The sequence below is a fragment of the Caretta caretta genome, chromosome 1, assembly GCF_965140235.1.
Source record: "Caretta caretta isolate rCarCar2 chromosome 1, rCarCar1.hap1, whole genome shotgun sequence".
Classification (NCBI taxonomy): Eukaryota; Metazoa; Chordata; order Testudines; family Cheloniidae; genus Caretta; species Caretta caretta.
This window is the reverse complement of record NC_134206.1, coordinates 141,615,513-141,632,982: the sequence shown is the minus strand read 5'-3', so window position 1 is coordinate 141,632,982 and position 17,470 is coordinate 141,615,513. Positions and strand designations below refer to the sequence as shown.

The window sequence follows — 17,470 nt, the reverse complement described above, 5'->3', positions numbered from 1 at the left end:
TGCAAAATAATTCACATTGGAAAATATAATCCCAACTATACATATAAAATGATAGGGTCTCAATTAGCTGTTACTACTCAGAAAGATCTTGTCATTGTGGATAGTTCTCTGAAAACATCCACTCAATGTGCAGCAGCAGTCAAAAAAGTTAATGTTGGGAACCATTAAGAAAGGGATAGATAAGACAGAAAATATCATTGCCTCTGTATAAATCCATGGTACGCCCACATCTTGCATAATGCATGTAGCTGTGGTCTTCCCAGCTCAAAAAAGATATATTGGAAAAGGTTCAGAAAAGGGCAACAAAAATGATTAGGGCTATAGAACAGCTGCCATATGAGGAGAGATTAATAAGACTGGGACTTTTCAGATACCAGACTATGAGGCCTCCTACTGGAGGCCTTGTGGCTCTGCCACACTCTGCCCCAAAAAAGGGCACTGGAGAGGGTCCCCCAAGATGCCTTGAGTGGCTGTGTGGGACACAGCCAATCAGGGCCCCGTAGCCTAGTATAAGAAGAGCTGCAGAACCATAGGGAGTTCAGTTCCTTGCTGGAGCTGATGGAGTGTGGCTGGCTGACAAAGCTACAGGACCTCTCAGGTAGTGCTGCCAGAAACTAGGGAGAGAGAGAATGAGCCCTGAGCTGGTTGCGGGGACTCCATCAGGACAAGGCCCTGAAGTAAAGGTGAAGACAGCATAGGGCTGTGGGGAAGTGGCCCAGGGAATTAGAGCAATCACATGACTGAGATAAAGGGACACAGCAGATAGCTATCTACAGGGTCCCTGGTCTGGGACCCAGAGATGTGCGCAGGCCTAGGTCCAGTCCCCCCGCAACCCCCATGAGCCACTGGGGGAAGTGGCCTGGACAGTGAGCCCTGGTCTACACTAGGACTTTAGGTCAAATTTAGCAGTGTTAAATCGATGTAAACCTGCACCCGTCCACAAAATGAAGCCTTTTATTTCGACTTAAAGGGCTCTTAAAATCGATATCCTTACTCCACCCCTGACAAGTGGATTAGCGCTTAAATCGACGTTGCCGGCTCGAATTTGGAGTACTGTGGACACAATTCGACGGTATTGGCCTCCGGGAGCTATCCCAGAGTGCTCCATTGTGACCGCTCTGGACAGCACTCTCAACTCAGATGCACTGGCCAGGTAGACAGGAAAAGAACCGCGAACTTTTGAATCTCATTTCCTGTTTGGCCAGCGTGGCAAGCTGCAGGTGACCATGCAGAGCTCATCAGCAGAGGTGACCATGATGGAGTCCCAGAATCGCAAAAGAGCTCCAGCATGGACCGAACGGGAGGTACGGGATCTGATCGCTGTTTGGGGAGAGGAATCCGTGCTATCAGAACTCCGTTCCAGTTTTCAAAATGCCAAAACCTTTGTCAAAATCTCCTAGGGCATGAAGGACAGAGGCCATAACAGGGACCCGAAGCAGTGCCGCGTGAAACTGAAGGAGCTGAGGCAAGCCTACCAGAAAACCAGAGAGGCGAACGGCCGCTCCGGGTCAGAGCCCCAAACATGCCACTTCTATGATGAGCTGCATGCCATTTTAGGGGGTTCAGCCACCACTACCCCAGCCATGTTGTTTGACTCTTTCAATGGAGATGGAGGCAATACGGAAGCAGGTTTTGGGGACGATGATGATGAGGTTGTAGATAGCTCACAGCAAGCAAGCGGAGAAACTGGTTTTCCCGACAGCCAGGAACTGTTTCTCACCCTGGACCTGGAGCCAGTACCCCCCGAACCCACCCAAGGCTGCCTCCTGGACCCAGCAGGCGGAGAAGGGACCTCTGGTGAGTGTACCTTTTAAAATACTATACATGGTTTAAAAGCAAGCATGTGAAAGGATTACTTTGCCCTGGCATTCGCGGTTCTCCTAGATGTACTCCTAAAGCCTTTGCAAAAGGTTTCTGGGGAGGGCAGCCTTATTGCATCCTTCATGGTAGGACACTTTACCACTCCAGGCCAGTAACACGTACTCGGGAATCATTGTCGAACACAGCATTGCAGTGTATGTTTGCTGGCATTCAAACAACATCCGTTCTTTATCTCTTTGTGTTATCCTCAGGAGAGTGAGATATAATTCATGGTCACCTGGTTGAAATAGAGTGCTTTTCTTCAGGGGACACTCAGAGGAGCCCATTCCTGCTGGGCTGTTTGCCTGAGGGTAAACAGAAATGTTCCCCGCTGTTAGCCACAGGAAGGGGGGAAGGTTGAGGGGGTAGCCACGCGGTGGGGGGAGGCAAAATGCGACCTTGTAACGAAAGCACATGTGCATGTATGTAATGTTAACAGCAAGGATTACCCTGAAAGAGTGTAGCCACTGTTTTATAAAATGTCTTTTTAAATACGGCTGTCCCTTTTTTTCTCCACCAGCTGCATGTATTTCAATGATCACAGGATCTTCTCCTTCCCAGAGGCTAACGAAGCTTAGAAAGAAAAAAAAAAAACACACTCGCGATGAAATGTTCTCTGAGCTCATGCTGTCCTCCCACACTGACAGAGCACAGACAAATGCGTGGAGGCAAATAATGTCAGAGTGCAGGAAAGCACAAAATGACCGGGAGGAGAGGTGGCAGGCTGAAGAGAGGGCTGAAGCTCAAATGTGGCAGCAGTGTGATGAGAGGAGGCAGGATTCAATGATGAGGCTGCTGGAGGACCAAACCAGTATGCTCCAGTGTATGGTTGAGCTGCAGCAAAGGCAGCTGAAGCACAGACTGCCGCTACAGCCCCTGTGTAATCAACTACCCTCCTCCCCAAGTTCCATAGCCTCCACACCCAGACGCCCAAGAACGCGGTGGGGGGGCCACCGACCAACCAGCCACTCCACCACAGAGGATTGCCCCAAAAAAAGAAGGCTGTCATTCAATAAATTTTAAAGTTGTAAACTTTTAAAGTGCTGTGTGGCATTTTCCTTCCCTCCTCCATCACCCCTCCTGGGCTACCTTGGTAGTCATCCCCCTATTTGTGTGATGAATGAATAAAGAATGCATGAATGTGAAGCAACAATGACTTTATTGCCTCTGCAAGCGGTGATCAAAGGGAGGAGGGGAGGGTGGTTAGCTTACAGGGAAGTAGAGTGAACCAAGGGGTGGGGGGTTTCATCAAGGAGAAACAAACAGAACTTTCACACCGTAGCCTGGCCAGTAATGAAACTGGTTTTCTAATCTTCTCTGATGCGTACTGCGCTCTCCTGTGCTCTTCTAACCGCCCTGGTGTCTGGCTGCGCGTAACCAGCAGCCAGGCGATTTGCCTCAACCTCCCACCCCAGCATAAACGTCTCCCCCTTACTCTCACAGATATTGTGGAGCGCACAGCAAGCAGTAATAACAGTGGGAATATTGGTTTCGCTGAGGTCTAAGCAAGTCAGTAAACTGCGCCAGCGTGCCTTTAAATGTCCAAATGCACATTCTACCACCATTCTGCACTTGCTCAGCCTGTAGTTGAACAGCTCCTGAATACTGTCCAGGCTGCCTGTGTACAGCTTCATGAGCCATGGCATTAAGGGGTACGCTGGGTCCCCAAGGATAGATATAGGCATTTCAACATCCCCAACAGTTATTTTCTGGTCTGGGAATAAAGTCCCTTCCTGCAGCTTTTGAAACAGACCAGAGTTCCTGAAGATGCGAGCGTCATGCACCTTTCCCGGCCATCCCACGTTGATGTTGGTGAAATGTCCCTTCTGATCCACCAGAGCTTGCAGCACTATCGAAAAGTACCCCTTGCGGTTTATGTACTCGCCGGCTTGGTGCTCCGGTGCCAAGATAGGGATATGGGTTCTGTCTATGACCCCACCACAGTTAGGGAATCCCATTGCAGTAAAGCCATCCACTATGACCTGCACATTTCCCAGGGTCACTACCCTTGATATCAGCAGATCTTTGATTGTGTGGGCTACTTGCATCACAGCAGCCCCCACAGTAGATTTGCCCACTCCAAATTGATTCCCAACTGACCGGTAGCTGTCTGGCGTTGCAAGCTTCCACAGGGCTATCGCCACTCGCTTCTCAACTATGAGGGCTGCTCTCATCTTGGTATTCATGCACCTCAGGGCAGGGGAAAGTAAGTCACAAAGTTCTATGAAAGTGCCCTTACACATGCGAAAGTTTCGCAGCCACTGGGAATCATCCCAGACCTGCAACACTATGCAGTCCCACCAGTCTGTGCTTCTTTCCCGAGCCCAGAATCGGCGTTCCACAGCATGAACCTGCCCCATTAGCACCATGATGCATGCATTGGCAGGGCCCATGCTTTCAGAGAAATCTGTGTCCATGTCCTGATCACTCACGTGACCGCGCTGACGTTGCCTCCTCGCCCGGTATCGCTTTGCCAGGTTCCGGTGCTGCATATACTGCTGGATAATGTGTGTGGTGTTTAATGTGCTCCTAATTGCCAAAGTGAGCTGAGCGGCCTCCATGCTTGCCTTGGTATGGCGTCCGCACAGAAAAAAGGCACGGAACGATTGTCTGCCGTTGCTCTGACGGAGGGAGGGGCGACTGACGACACGGCTTACAGGATTGGCTTCAGGGAGCTAAAATCAACAAAGGGGGTGGCTTTACATCAAGGAGTATTTCAGGCAGGACTTCACGGAGAGTTCCAATAAGAAATGGTGCACCTAAGTTATCATTCTTATTGGAACAAGGAGGTTAGCCTGGCCTCTGATTGATACATGGCGAGATTTACCTCGCTGCACCTTCTCTGTGAGTGACTGCAGTGTGACCTAGAGGAATGAGTCCCCTAGACAGGGGAGGGGGGGAAGCAAATAAGTACAAAACAAATCTGGTCTATTTCTTGTTTTGATCTACTCCATCTATCTTTTACATCTTTGGCTGGCAGCAGACGGTGCAGAAGGACTGCGTGCCATCCATATCTCATGGCTGCTTGGCAGAAGATGGTACAGTACGACTGCTAGCCATCCTCATCTCTTGCCTGCCTGGCAGAAGATGGTACAGTACAACTGCTAGCAATCCGTATCACCTGCCTGCTCACCATAAGACGGTTCAATAGGACTGACTGCAGGACTAAAGACAATGACCTGGTCAAGTCACTCCAAATTTAGTCCCTGCGCCCATGTCTGCCCAGGCGCTCCCAGCCGACGTGGCCAGGAGCACCTCGGACACGACAAGGACGAATACCAGTCATACTGCACCGTCTGCTGCCAGAAGGCAATGGGTTGCTGCTACTGTGTAGCAAAGCCGTACCGCGTCTGCCAGCACCCAGGAGACATAGGGTGACGGTTACCTTAGCGGGCTCCATGCTTGCCGTGGTATGGCGTCTGCACAGGTAACTCAGGAAAAAAGGCGTGAAACAATTGTCTGCCCTTGCTTTCATGGAGGGAGGGAGGGAACGGCGGCCTGACGCTATGTACCCAGAACCACCCGCGACAATGTTTTAGCCCCATCAGGCACTGGGATCTCAACCCAGAATTCCAATGGGCAGCGGAGACTGCGGGAACTGTGGGATAGCTATCCACAGTGCAACGCTCCGGAAGTTGACTCTAGCCTCGGTACTGTGGAAGCACTCCGCCGAGTTAATGCACTTAATGCACTTAGAGCATTTTCTGTGGGGGGACACACACTTGAATATATAAAACCGATTTCTAAAAAACTGACTTCTATAAATTCGACCTTATTCCGTAGTGTAGACATACCCTGAGGCACCCCAGAGGGGGGAAACTGAACTTTAGTGGCCCAGCTGGAGAGCTATAGCCAGGAAGCCCCAAGAAGGTGAAGACGTCTCCTGATTGTCCCTCCTCTGGAGACAGAGTGTGCAGGCATGCACTCAGCCAAGGGGGCGCTCACAGGAGGTGAGTGCACCCTGTTAAAGGGGGTATGATAGAGGTCTATAAAATCATGACTGGTGTGGAGAAAGTAAATAGGGAAGTGTTATTTACTCCTTCTCATAACACAAGAACAAGGGGTCACCGAATGAAATTAATAATCAGCAGATTTAAAACAAACACAAGGAAATATTTTTTCACACAATGCACAGTCAACCTGTGGAATTCCTTGCCAGAGGATGATGTGAAGGCCAAGACTATAGCTGGGTTCCAGAAAGAATTAGATAAGTTCATGGAGGATAATCTATCAATGGCTATTAGCCAGGATGGGCAGGGATGGCGTCCCTAACCTCTGTTTGCCAGAAGCTGGGAATGGGCAACAGGGGATGGATCACTTGATGATTACCTGTTCTGTTCATTCTCTCTGGGGCACCTGACATTGGCCACTGTCGGAAGATAGGATACTGGGCTAGATGGACCTTTGGTCTGATCCAGTATGGCTGTTCTTATGTTGTCTCCATTCTCCCTGGACACCCTTTCCAAGTGACTCCTCTTCGCAGTCCTGCAGGGGATTCTGCTTTATTATCCAAACCTGCTCTTCTTTCAGAGTGAAATCCTACAATTCATTCCACTTTAGAGTGGATCATTTACAGCACCCCCTGCTTGCCCAGGTTATCTCCAGCAGGCCCAATGGGGTATGGCCCCTGCTATAGACTTCTCTCCAGCAGCTTGTGATCAGTATGACATTGCAGTTCTCAGGGCAACTGCTGTCGCTTACCCATGTCGAAATTCCTTTGTTCAACAGTTCCTGCCCAAAGATCTCCTGAGGTTGCAAGCAGGGCTCCTAAACTTAGTCAAACTTGTTTACACATTTCTCCAGAGTGGGGAGTCAGAGACAGTCTCCCAACATTGCTCAAATCCACTGAATTAAAATCATTGCTGGACTCCTGGAGAGACTTCCAGATGGAATTAACCCTTAAGGTTTCATACAGCCACCCACACCACATCCACATAAGTATATATATATAAAAACAATAATAAAATTAATACAGAGCTCTACCGTATTCCTCATAGCTATTCATTACATAGTGATAATATTACACTGAAGCTATTATAATGCAATGTCAGTGCATATGGTCATTTGAGGAGTAATAGGCTGAGCCACAAAATAATCATGGCAATCTCCTCTCTCTGCCTCCTTGCTGCTGGGAGAGAAAAGTGCTTCCCTCTCCCTGAACATTTATGACTGCTTGCAGGGATGTTCTGGAGGTATCTGGTAACTCCAGGCTATTTGCTTTAGTAGTCCCCCTGCAGTTAACCTTTCCCATTATTTCCTTATTTTTTTAATTGACTGCTGTTTAATAAATTGTATTTGTTTTGAACTGTATGTAATCACTAAGTCAGGGAAGCATCCAGTGCAGAGAGAGCACCCTGGAGTGGGGACACCCTAGCCCCTGCCCTAAGTAATCACGACAAGGCTGGGGTTTGAGGGCCCCCCCCCAAGTAATCCTGGGCCCAGCCTTGTTGGGGTTATGAGGACTCTACCAGACAGGAGAGTGGAAGGGGAGCCCTTGAGGTCAGGCAAGCCTCTGAGTAAAGGGAGTGGGAGCAAGGACTCGGATCCTTTCGCTAGCCCATTTCACCGGGGTAATTTATGAGCCAGGAAAGTTCCCCACAATAGTGGGACCATTCCCCTGCTAACATAAAGGTGCTAACAAAACAATGTGAAAGTACTAAACTATGAGTGGGCATTACTCATGGAGGTCTGAATAACACATTTTGATGTCTGTCATTTCACATTAGCCCAAAACATTGCACTCATGATCTTGAAGATAGAAACAGTGAGTCAGGGAAAAGCTTGAGTCAAAGTGAATATGAACTAAATAGAAATAATTAGTCATGAATTCACATCATGGAAGGTGGTAAGACAAGGCAGGGTGAGCAACAGAAGCAGATGAGAGACCTAAGGGGTTACAGGGTAAAATTGTGAAGACCTGCTGACAAATAAAATGAAGGTTTTTTTGTATTATTTTTAGCAGCTACATCTGGTCTTCACAGAAGCTCACATGAGAGTTTATTTAAATCTGGTGAGCACTGTCTGATACTATTGTGTAAGAACCTGTGTGCATTATGTATGAGCTCTGCACCTTGACTTAACAAGGTAAAATGCAAATGTTCCCCCTTGACTGTGTATGAAACTGGTAGTACCAGTCTTACAGATTTTATAAGTGGAAGTCAGGGATAAAAGTTTGAATTAAAACAAAGAAGTCATAATACTAGAAGGACAAACTCTCAACAGGGTCACTAGATGTCTGGTTTTCGACTAGAATGCCCTGTCAAAAAGGGACCCTGGCAGCTCCGGTCAGCACCACTGACCAGGCTGTTAGAAGCCCGCTCGGTGGCGCAGCGCAGTAAGGCATGCCAAATGGCTCCTGGAAGCAGCGGTGTGTCCCCCACTCTCCGGCTCCTATGTGTAGGGCAGCCAGGAGACTCTGCACGCTGCCTCCACCCCAAGCGCTGTCTCTGCCGCTCCCATTGGCCTGGCCAGGAAGCGTGGCCAATGGGAGCTGTGGGGACAGCACCTGCGGATGGGGCAGCATGCAGAGCCACCTGGCCGCAGCTCCACATAGGAGCTGGAGCAGGAACATGCCATTGCTTCCAGGAGCTGCTTGAGATCAGCGCTGTTGGGAGCCTGCACCCCTGCCCCAGCCATGATCCCTCCCTGCTCTCCAAACACCTTGGTCCCAGCCCAGAATCCCTTCCTGCACCCCAAATCCTTCATCCCTAGCCCCACCCCAGAGCCCCCAATCCCAGCTGGAGCCCTCACCCCCCCGTACTCCAACCCCCAGTCTGAAGCCCCCTCCTGCACCCTGAACTCCACATTTTTAGCCCCACCCCACAACCCACACCCAGAGCCCATACCACCTCCTACACCCTAACCCCCTGCCTAAGCCTGGTGCCCCCTCCTGCACCCCAAGCCCCTCATCCCTGGCCCTGCACCAGAGCCTGCACCCCCAGCTGGAACCTTCACTCCCTCCTGCAGGCCAACCCCCTGCCCCAGCCCCATGAAAATGAACAAGTGAGGGTTGGGAGAATGAGTGACAGAGGGAGGGGGGATGGAGTGAGCAGGGGTGGCCTCAGAGAAGGAGGGCTAGGGACAGGGCCTCAGTCTCATAGGAGGGGCACACAGAGGCTGGGACAGGGGTGTTCTGTTTTGTGCGAGTAGAAAGTTGGCAACCCTAACTCAAGAGGTTCAGAGAAGCATCCAGAAATTGGAACCTGCATGCTAGAAATCTGGGCTGGAAAAAAAAAACCTCAAGTTGCTTTCTTGAAAAACTTTCAGGTTCTTGTGGCTTTGGCTGAATAATTACCATCTGAATAGACTTTTATGCAGTGTTTTCATTTCTGATCCTGAACAAGGTAATGCAGGGGTATAAGGAAATGCTAAAAAGAAATGAACTTTTTCATCTCTTCAGTTCATGCTTTGAAGAAAAATTTGGGTCCGTACTTGTTTTATCAAGTTTGTCTCTCAATCTTAGCCCAAGATACTGGTGTATAAAATCAAATGAAAATCTAGGATCCTTAAAATGAAAGAAGAGCTAGATATGTGCAGAAGACAGTTTGTTACCTGTATTGTCTGAGCACTATTAGTTTTACATGGTGGAAAAGAATCACCCAAACATTTGTCCAAGTAGCGCAAGGTCTTCTCACTTCGAAGTGGGATTTTTTTGTTAACATTTCTTCTCTAAAAGCAGGTTATGAGCCAACATGTATCATGTGTCAGTAAATTTGGAATACTGTAAAGTTCAGAGCTGCTTGAGTCATAAATTTTGGTTCAGGCCCATCTCTAGTGAGAGAGGCAGTCTTTTTCTGGTACTTCTCTGGTTACCAAAAGTAGTAACTACCAGCAATCTGGAGCCAAGAACCTGTCGTCATGAAGTTCAGCCCAGTTTTACTCATCCAAAAGCGTTCATGATCTGAAGTGTTGATTGCTTCTCTGGACTGACCTCCTGACCCTTTTAAGGTTTACCAATCATTACATAAAACTTTTAGACCAGAGTCAACCACTTCCCACACATATCCTAATAGCCAGGGTGACTCTGCAGCATCCTGCTGCAGTTTCCCTCTTCAGGACTCCTTAAATAAATCCCACCAGTCCAGAGTACTTGACACTTTTCCCTTCTGGGCCTCATTTAGTTGTAAAGAATTCAAAACAAACTCAATTCTGAGGCTTCTGCCCTTTTCCCAGGAGAGGATCCAAGCCTTCCAGCTTTGCTCTCTGACTGGAGTCTTGTAGTGCCTGAAGACTCAAACTTGCCTATAGCCTTCTGCTCTCTTTAGCTTCACTCTTCTACAGCTTCCTCTTCTTATTACCTGTCCCTCTCTGACTCTTTTTAGAGACCAGAAACCCTCTATGGGTATATCTACACTGCCCATGGCAGCGAGCCTCAGTCAACCGAGTGAGGGGCACTCTAAAAATAGCTCTATAGACAGCACTTTGAACTTGTGGCTCAGGCCTGAGGCCAACCCTTCTCCCCAGGCTTCAGAGCCTGAGCCACAACATCTACACAACTATTTTTAGCACAGTCCATAACCCCTGCTAGACCAAGTCACTCGACCCAGACCAGGAGGCTCACTGCCCTGGGCTGTGTAGACATACGCTAACAGGACCAATCAAGAGGCTGTTAATAAAGTGCTGGTGGACTGGACGAATACCTCTTAAAGGGCTAACTGCACAAAGTGACACAGAGCACTATTCCATGCAAAGGCATTTGAGTCACTTTTAACTTAATTGGTCAGGTCAGTTCCTCAATCCACCAATGAGTTGTTCCCTAGCTATGCTAACATATGAAAAGGTCCCAGCCTTGCAAACACATGCTTGCTTAACATTGACATCACTGACACTACTCATGCCCTTAAAGATAAGCACATAAGTGTTTGCAGGATTGCAGCCTTTGGACAAATCTGAATTGTTTCTTGCAATAACAAACCTCCGAAAAAAGGGAGTTAATTTTGTTTTAAAAGTATGCTAGAGGCTAAAAGGACACTCTGTATGAATCTAATGAAAAACTATCTTTCCACATCACAGAATCTGCTGGCAGAACTAACACTAATTGGAACACTTGTTGACAACCTTAGAAGAAGCACCATGGATTGCATAAACATGAACCTGCTTCTCATTCTTAAAATGGATCCCTGTATGTTAGGGCTCAGGCACATTGGCTAGGTTGTATGAGGAATGTGCCCTGCTGTTGCCTATGCTGTGTGTGAGGTTTCTTTTCCTCTGAGAATGCAAATAGAAATTAACTTTTCAGCATTCTTTTGGAAACTTTACAAGCACAAGTTTCACTTTAAAGAACATTTGCTAGTGTTAATCCAGGGAGAAATTAAACATTCACAAATCAGGAATTCACAATTTATGTCTGTGTGGCCCCATCCCTTGTTTACCACATACACCATTCAAACTCTGCTCTGAATTTGGAAATATCCATTTCCTCATTTCTATGGTGGTCACTCTCATATCCGAGTGCTTCACAGATATTAGTGAATGTATCTTCCCAACACCCCAGTGAGATATTGAGGTTTTTCATATTCCAATTTAGCTTGGAAAAAGGGATCCATATTAAACATGCAATCATGTTTTCTTTACTAAACTCTGCATTGATTTGCTTTGAGATCTGTGAATAATCTAATAAGATTTTGGGCATTACATGCAATTATCAAGCTGACTGCAAAGTCTAGAACAAAAATAAAAGATTACTTAACTTCAGGGTGTTTCTTTGTCATCACTGTCCCTGGAGTTACTACAAAACTATCAGCTAAATGCTGCATATGGTATACTGTAAAAAAAAGCATGACAGTTTTCTTCCAGTAGTAGGACCAGTGACTAATGCAGCTCTGCTGTATTTTGTCTCCCTTTGCTTTGATGAGTCACAAGGACTGGGTAATGGTGAACTCAGATCCTTTTCCATCAGAGGTTGATTTGAGTACATGTTAATTTTTAAGGGCCATATCCACTATAATCCGGATATTACATATTAGAGGAGGCGTACAAAATGACTGCTTTTAACAGTCTTCCATCTGAAAAATTTAATGATTATGATAAGATGAAATCATTTCTTCTTTTTCAGAAAAACAGGGGGAGCTTATATATAACTGCCCTCAATGACTTCAATAGGAATGTGGGGACTGAGTAATAGACAGGATTTATCATTCAGAGACAAATCTGCTCAGTATCAAGTATCTGGGTTGATAATCTCTGTGGAGGCAGAGGCAAGAACAGGTCATGCAGTAGCAGCAGATCTGATCCTCAGCTGCTGTCTTCATAGCCAGAGTAGCCTCCATGCTCTTTGCACCCCCACCCTTGATGGTGAATCTGTATAGCAGCACACCCAAACTAACCATGATCCCCACTCAACTGGACCACCTGACTTACACAATTGCATTGACTGCCTCTTTGAAACTAGGCTATTGAGCTGTCTTATCCATCCCCCTCCCCTGTACCCTGGGTTACCACATAGTATCTCAGTCTCACAAGCTTTAATGTATCTGCAACACACCCGTGAGGAGGTAAAGTGCTGTTATCCCCATTTTTCAGAAGGGGAACTGAGGCACAGAGACTAAATGACTTGTCTAAGGTCACACAAGTCTGTGACAGAGCAGGTAATTGAACCCAGGTCCCCATCTAGCATCCTAGACCCTGAATCATCCTTCTCTGCACCCCTCCTGATATCCAGCTCCCATAAGCATTGTCATGATTTTATATTCTCCGGAGTGATCTGAGTTCATAAACCAATGAATGGGTTACACCCATCCCTGAAGGTAGTTTCCCAACTATACACCTTACCCTTAGTAAGTATGCCAAGTTTATTTCAGTACTAGTTACTCCTAGCAATTTGAAATATTATTCATTCTACATAACTGTTTCAGAAGATCACATGAGACAGACCCTACTTGAATGGTAATTATATACAATAGGAGAATTTTTCTCATGCGTTCAGTTGTCAAAGCAGTACTTGATTACAGTGGACTACTATTCAAATTTCTGGGAAGTCGATGCCCTGCCTAATACAAGAAGAAATTCAGTCATTGGCAAACTGATGGCCCACTTTGCAAGATATGACAGGCCAGTCACTGTATCCACTGACAACATACCCTAATTTACCTCAGAAGAATTAAAGGAATTAGCACACAAATGGGAGTTTGACCACCACGCCTCCTCCCCAGCATACCCACAGAGTAATGGTAAAATAAAATTAGCTGCGAAAACAGCTAAGTGACTGTTGCACAAGGTAGTTTCTTCTAGTTCCGACCCCTTTTTAGCATCTTTGGCACACGGGAATGTGTCATTACAGGGATGCCAAAACACTCCAGTTCAGGCACTGATGGGACAAAGGTCCAAAATCCTGCTCCAATGAGAGTAGATCTGTGCAGCCAAAAGGAAGGAGATGACGCTGAAAGATGACCAACAATCAGAGAAAGCAGGTACTAGAGAACAACTGGTCAGCTAAGGACCTACCAATCTTGGATACAGGCACTCTTGTGATGATCCAGCCATTAGAGAGACACCATTATGAGTGGACTAAAGGAATTGTGAGGAATGCAGTGGTAATCAAGTCATATGAGGTGATGCAAAAGGAAGAGAAGGCACTTACAAGCCAGCAAACACTACTCTAGAGAACCTACAGAGATCATCCACAATCTCTTTCTCCATGAAGAGAAAGTTTGCTAGAGTTAAAAATAGGTCACACTGAGACAGAGAGGTCTCTCCCAGCATGGGCATCTGTGAGGAGACCCAACTATCTCAGTCTGTAATTCACCTATGTGCTAGCAACCTCTGGCTGAACAGACACAGGACATCAATTTTTATAATGTAAATGTTAACATGTTTTTAAAATAGGGAAGCTGTATCATAAGTGGAACTAGAGTCAGATGACCCATGTTTCCTGGAGGGACTGTTATTGAGAGGACACCAGGAAAACAAATAATATGCAGAGTTATGTTGGAAGCAACTAGCCCTAAAGACAGAGCAGTCCACTGGGTTTAATAAAATTTTACTTCTTGTGAATAAAACATTCCTTATGTGCCCCCCACCCTGCCCATGGTCTGTACAGGCTACAAAGCCATAATCTGGCCCTTAAGAAGCCTGTGGTTAATTGTTGCCAAGGAACAGCTGTGTCTTGATGAATAGGGCAGTCAGAGGAGGGTAGATTGTTGGCAGTTTTGTTTGGGGGAGGGTTGATTTTATAAAGTAAATGTGTATGTGCTAAGGATTTTTCCCTTAGATTGTATATTAAATGTTTACAAAAGCACCTTCAGCCAGTATGTCGTAGGATAGGTATACCCTGTCACCTCTTGAGGGTGGGGTAGCATTATAGCCCTGCAGCAGAGTCCAAATAACTGCCCTTTTCCTCAGGGCGGTATGACCTAATGGTCAGAGTCAATAGGAACACCCTTTGATGCAGGGCAGTATGGCCAGTGTCAGTGGGACTGCGCTTAGCCTCAGGGCAATATGGCCTAATGGCCAGAGTCCATAAGACCACCCTTCAGTGGGAATCCATCTGAAACATGCTGACTCAGTTCCCGGTTCTGCAACCAGATCAATGTTTGGTTCCCCGGGGTACTTCCCATCCTGTCTTCCCGCACCGTAGGCCGCAGGCCCTCTGGGTCTCCAGGGTAGTCAGCAGATGAAGCTCCCGATGTCTCCTTCTGCTCACAGGCTTCCACAGCCTGGATTTTGCCTGTTTTTCCTGGGTCTCAGTATGGCTGGCCTGCATGGTCTGCAGCTCCAATAGCTCTTGGCTGGGAGCCTGCAATACAGGTCCTCTCTCCTCCACAGCCAGAGCAGCCTGAACTGGGCTGCTCCCTTTTATACTGAGATTCCAGCTGCAGCATGCCCAGCAGGGGTTAGGGGGCATGCCTTCCTCAGCCCACAGTATGGGGTTAAGCCCTTTCTGTCCAGTGCGGGGCAGGTGTACCCCATCACACAGTGGAAAGATGTGACTCAAATATAAAACAGAGCACACGGGCATCCTGATGGAGAGATCTACAATGCATAGACCCACTAAGTTATAGTTTAAAAATAAAACAGTGCTATCTGTTACTGGATCTCTGGGTGGCAGCTGATCTCCTTGATAAACAACAAAGATAGAGAGAAGCCCTTGGCCAAAATCATTTTTCAAGTTTGTAAAGTGAACAGTTTTATACAACAGGGAAAATGGTCTTCTGCTGAATGGTGAAAAGAATGAGCAAACTAAATGGCCTTTTTACCCTTGATCAAGACCAACATTTTCACTCTGAATCTGTGAGACAAATGCCTCATCAGCATCGTTTAGGTTAATGTCAGGAGAAATGAATCATTAAAAAGCTGTGACTGCAATAACTATGCCATCTCTGTTGGGGAAAGAAATTAAGGCATTCCCCTCTGTCCAATGGGGATTCTCAGTGCACAAGTTGACGAGATGTATGTAGTGGAAATAGACCTTTCCTGATATGGTAAGGCTGGAGGAGATAAAGAAATTCAGAACTCTGTTTTCTCTCTCATATGTATGAAGAGGAAGAAATTAGATGCAGTTGCCTATTAAAAGCTACTGCATAAGTTATACTACTATATTAATACCCATCTATTAAATTCAGTGATAAGTACTTGCCAGGGTAACTTTGTTATTTTTAAAGGTTTGTTTTTCCCCTTTGTGCTGACACTGCCACTAGCAGAAAAAGTGTAGAGAGAACATCCCCTCAGGAAAGGAGTAATTTTAAGTTAACTGAAATGCACTATGGCTTCAATAGACCTGTTAAAGGAAACTTTATTTTCCCCTTCAGCTTCATGAACTGCTAACTCACACCAGACTGATATCAAAATGCAACATTTGTAAACAGATGTGAACCTTTTTGCACTTCAGTATTAGAAAGCTCTTTCTTTATACTCTACTCGTTATCATTTTAAAGGAGTGTTTTACAATGTTAATGAAACAAAGGTATATAAAGTTTTATGGCTTCACTTTCTCTCCTTCCCTCTCCCCATTAAAGCCCAGTTCAGCAAAACCCTTAAGCATATGCTTAAGGGCTTTGCTGAAATTGAGTGTGATGGAGTTGGACTCACTACTGCGGCTCCTCCTACTGGCTCTCTGGGAAATTAGCTCTGCACCCTCTTCTGGTGGTGTCTCACCCACCATCACCTCTGTTCCTGGACCCATGTCACTCCCAGGACTGCAGCATCCTCTTCATTACACTACCCTCCAGCTGTGCCACATGGCAACTGCAGTCCATTGTCCTGGGGCCACTTACCATGTGGCTCCAGCACCCTCTTCTGCCCTTACCTCAGGGCCTCAGCCAGCCAGGAGCTCTCTCTAGCCCCCTGGTCCCTGCTTGCAGCACTGAATTGTGCCAGGTGCTGGGGTCTTCTCCCCTCAAGCTCCAGTGAACTACTGAACTCTGCTCTGCCTTGCAGTCCTTCTTATATGGGCCCGCCGGGCCATGATTGGCTGCTCCTCTCAGCCCCTTTCTAACTGACAGCCTACTGCTGCTTTTAACCCCTTTTCTGCCAGTGAGAGGCAGCCGCCCCACCACAAGGCCATAAAGCCAGTGCTTTTTATTAAGGTTTTAAATAGGGCTGTCAGTTAATCGCAGTTAACTCACGCGATTAACTCAAAAAAATTAATCAAAAATAAAACAATTTATCACAATTAATCACAGTTTTAATTGCACTATTAAACAATAGAATACCAATTGAAATGTATTAAGTATTTTGGATGTTTTTCTACATTTTCATATATATTGTATTCTGAATTGTAATGGAAATCGAAGTGTATATTATTTTTAATTACAAATATTTGCACGGTAAAAATGATAAACAAAAGAAATAGTGTTTTTCAATTCAGCTCAATTTCACTGTAGTGCAATCTCTTTATCGTGAAAGTACAACTTACAAATGTAGATTTTTTTTGTTACATAACTGCACTCAAAAACAAAACAATGTAAAACTTCAGCGCCTACAAGTCCACTCAGTCCTACTTCTTGTTCAGCCAATCACTAAGACAAACAAGTTTGTTTACATTTACAGGAGATAATGCTGCCCTCTTCTTATTTACAATGTCACCAGAAAGTGATAACAGGCACTTTTGTAGCTGGCATTGCAAGGTATTTACATGTCAGATATGCTAAACATTCATATGCCCCTTCATGCTTTGGCCACCATGCCAGAGGACATCCTTCCATGCTGATGATGCTCATTTAAAAAAAATGCATTAATTAAATTTGTGACTGAACTCCTTGGGGGAGAATTGTATGTCCCCTGCTCTGTTTTACCCACATTCTGCCATATATTTCATGTTACAGCAGTCTTGGATGATGACCCAATATGTTCTTCATTTTAAGAACACTTTCACTGCGGATTTGACAAAACGCAAAGAATGTGAGATTTCTAAAGAGAGCTACAGCACTCGACCCAAGGTTTAAGAATCTGAAGTGCCAAATTCCAAAATCTGAGAGGGATGAGGTGTGGAGCATGCTTTCAGAAGTCTTAAAAGAGCAACACTCCAATGAGGAAACTATAGAACCCGAACCACCAAAAAAGAAAATCAACCTTCTACTGGTGGCATCTGACTCAGACAATGAAAAAGAACATGCATCGGTCTGCACTGCTTTGGAGCTTTATCAAGCAGAACCTGTCCCCTGGAATGGTTGAA

At 46.1% G+C, this 17,470-nt stretch overlaps 1 protein-coding gene across 1 annotated transcript in view; it reads left to right on the top strand.

Moving 5' to 3' along the window:
* The first annotated feature begins 1,298 nt into the window (after nucleotides 1-1,298).
* The window catches only part of LOC142070033 (uncharacterized), a 46,416-nt gene continuing 30,244 nt past the window's right edge, over nucleotides 1,299-17,470 (top strand). Inside the window, exons 1-2 of the mRNA XM_075123145.1 lie at nucleotides 1,299-1,797; nucleotides 2,381-2,740. Coding sequence (XP_074979246.1) covers nucleotides 1,404-1,797; nucleotides 2,381-2,740 — 754 coding nt within the window. The 5' untranslated portion in view covers nucleotides 1,299-1,403. The remainder of the gene's footprint in view (nucleotides 1,798-2,380; nucleotides 2,741-17,470) is intronic.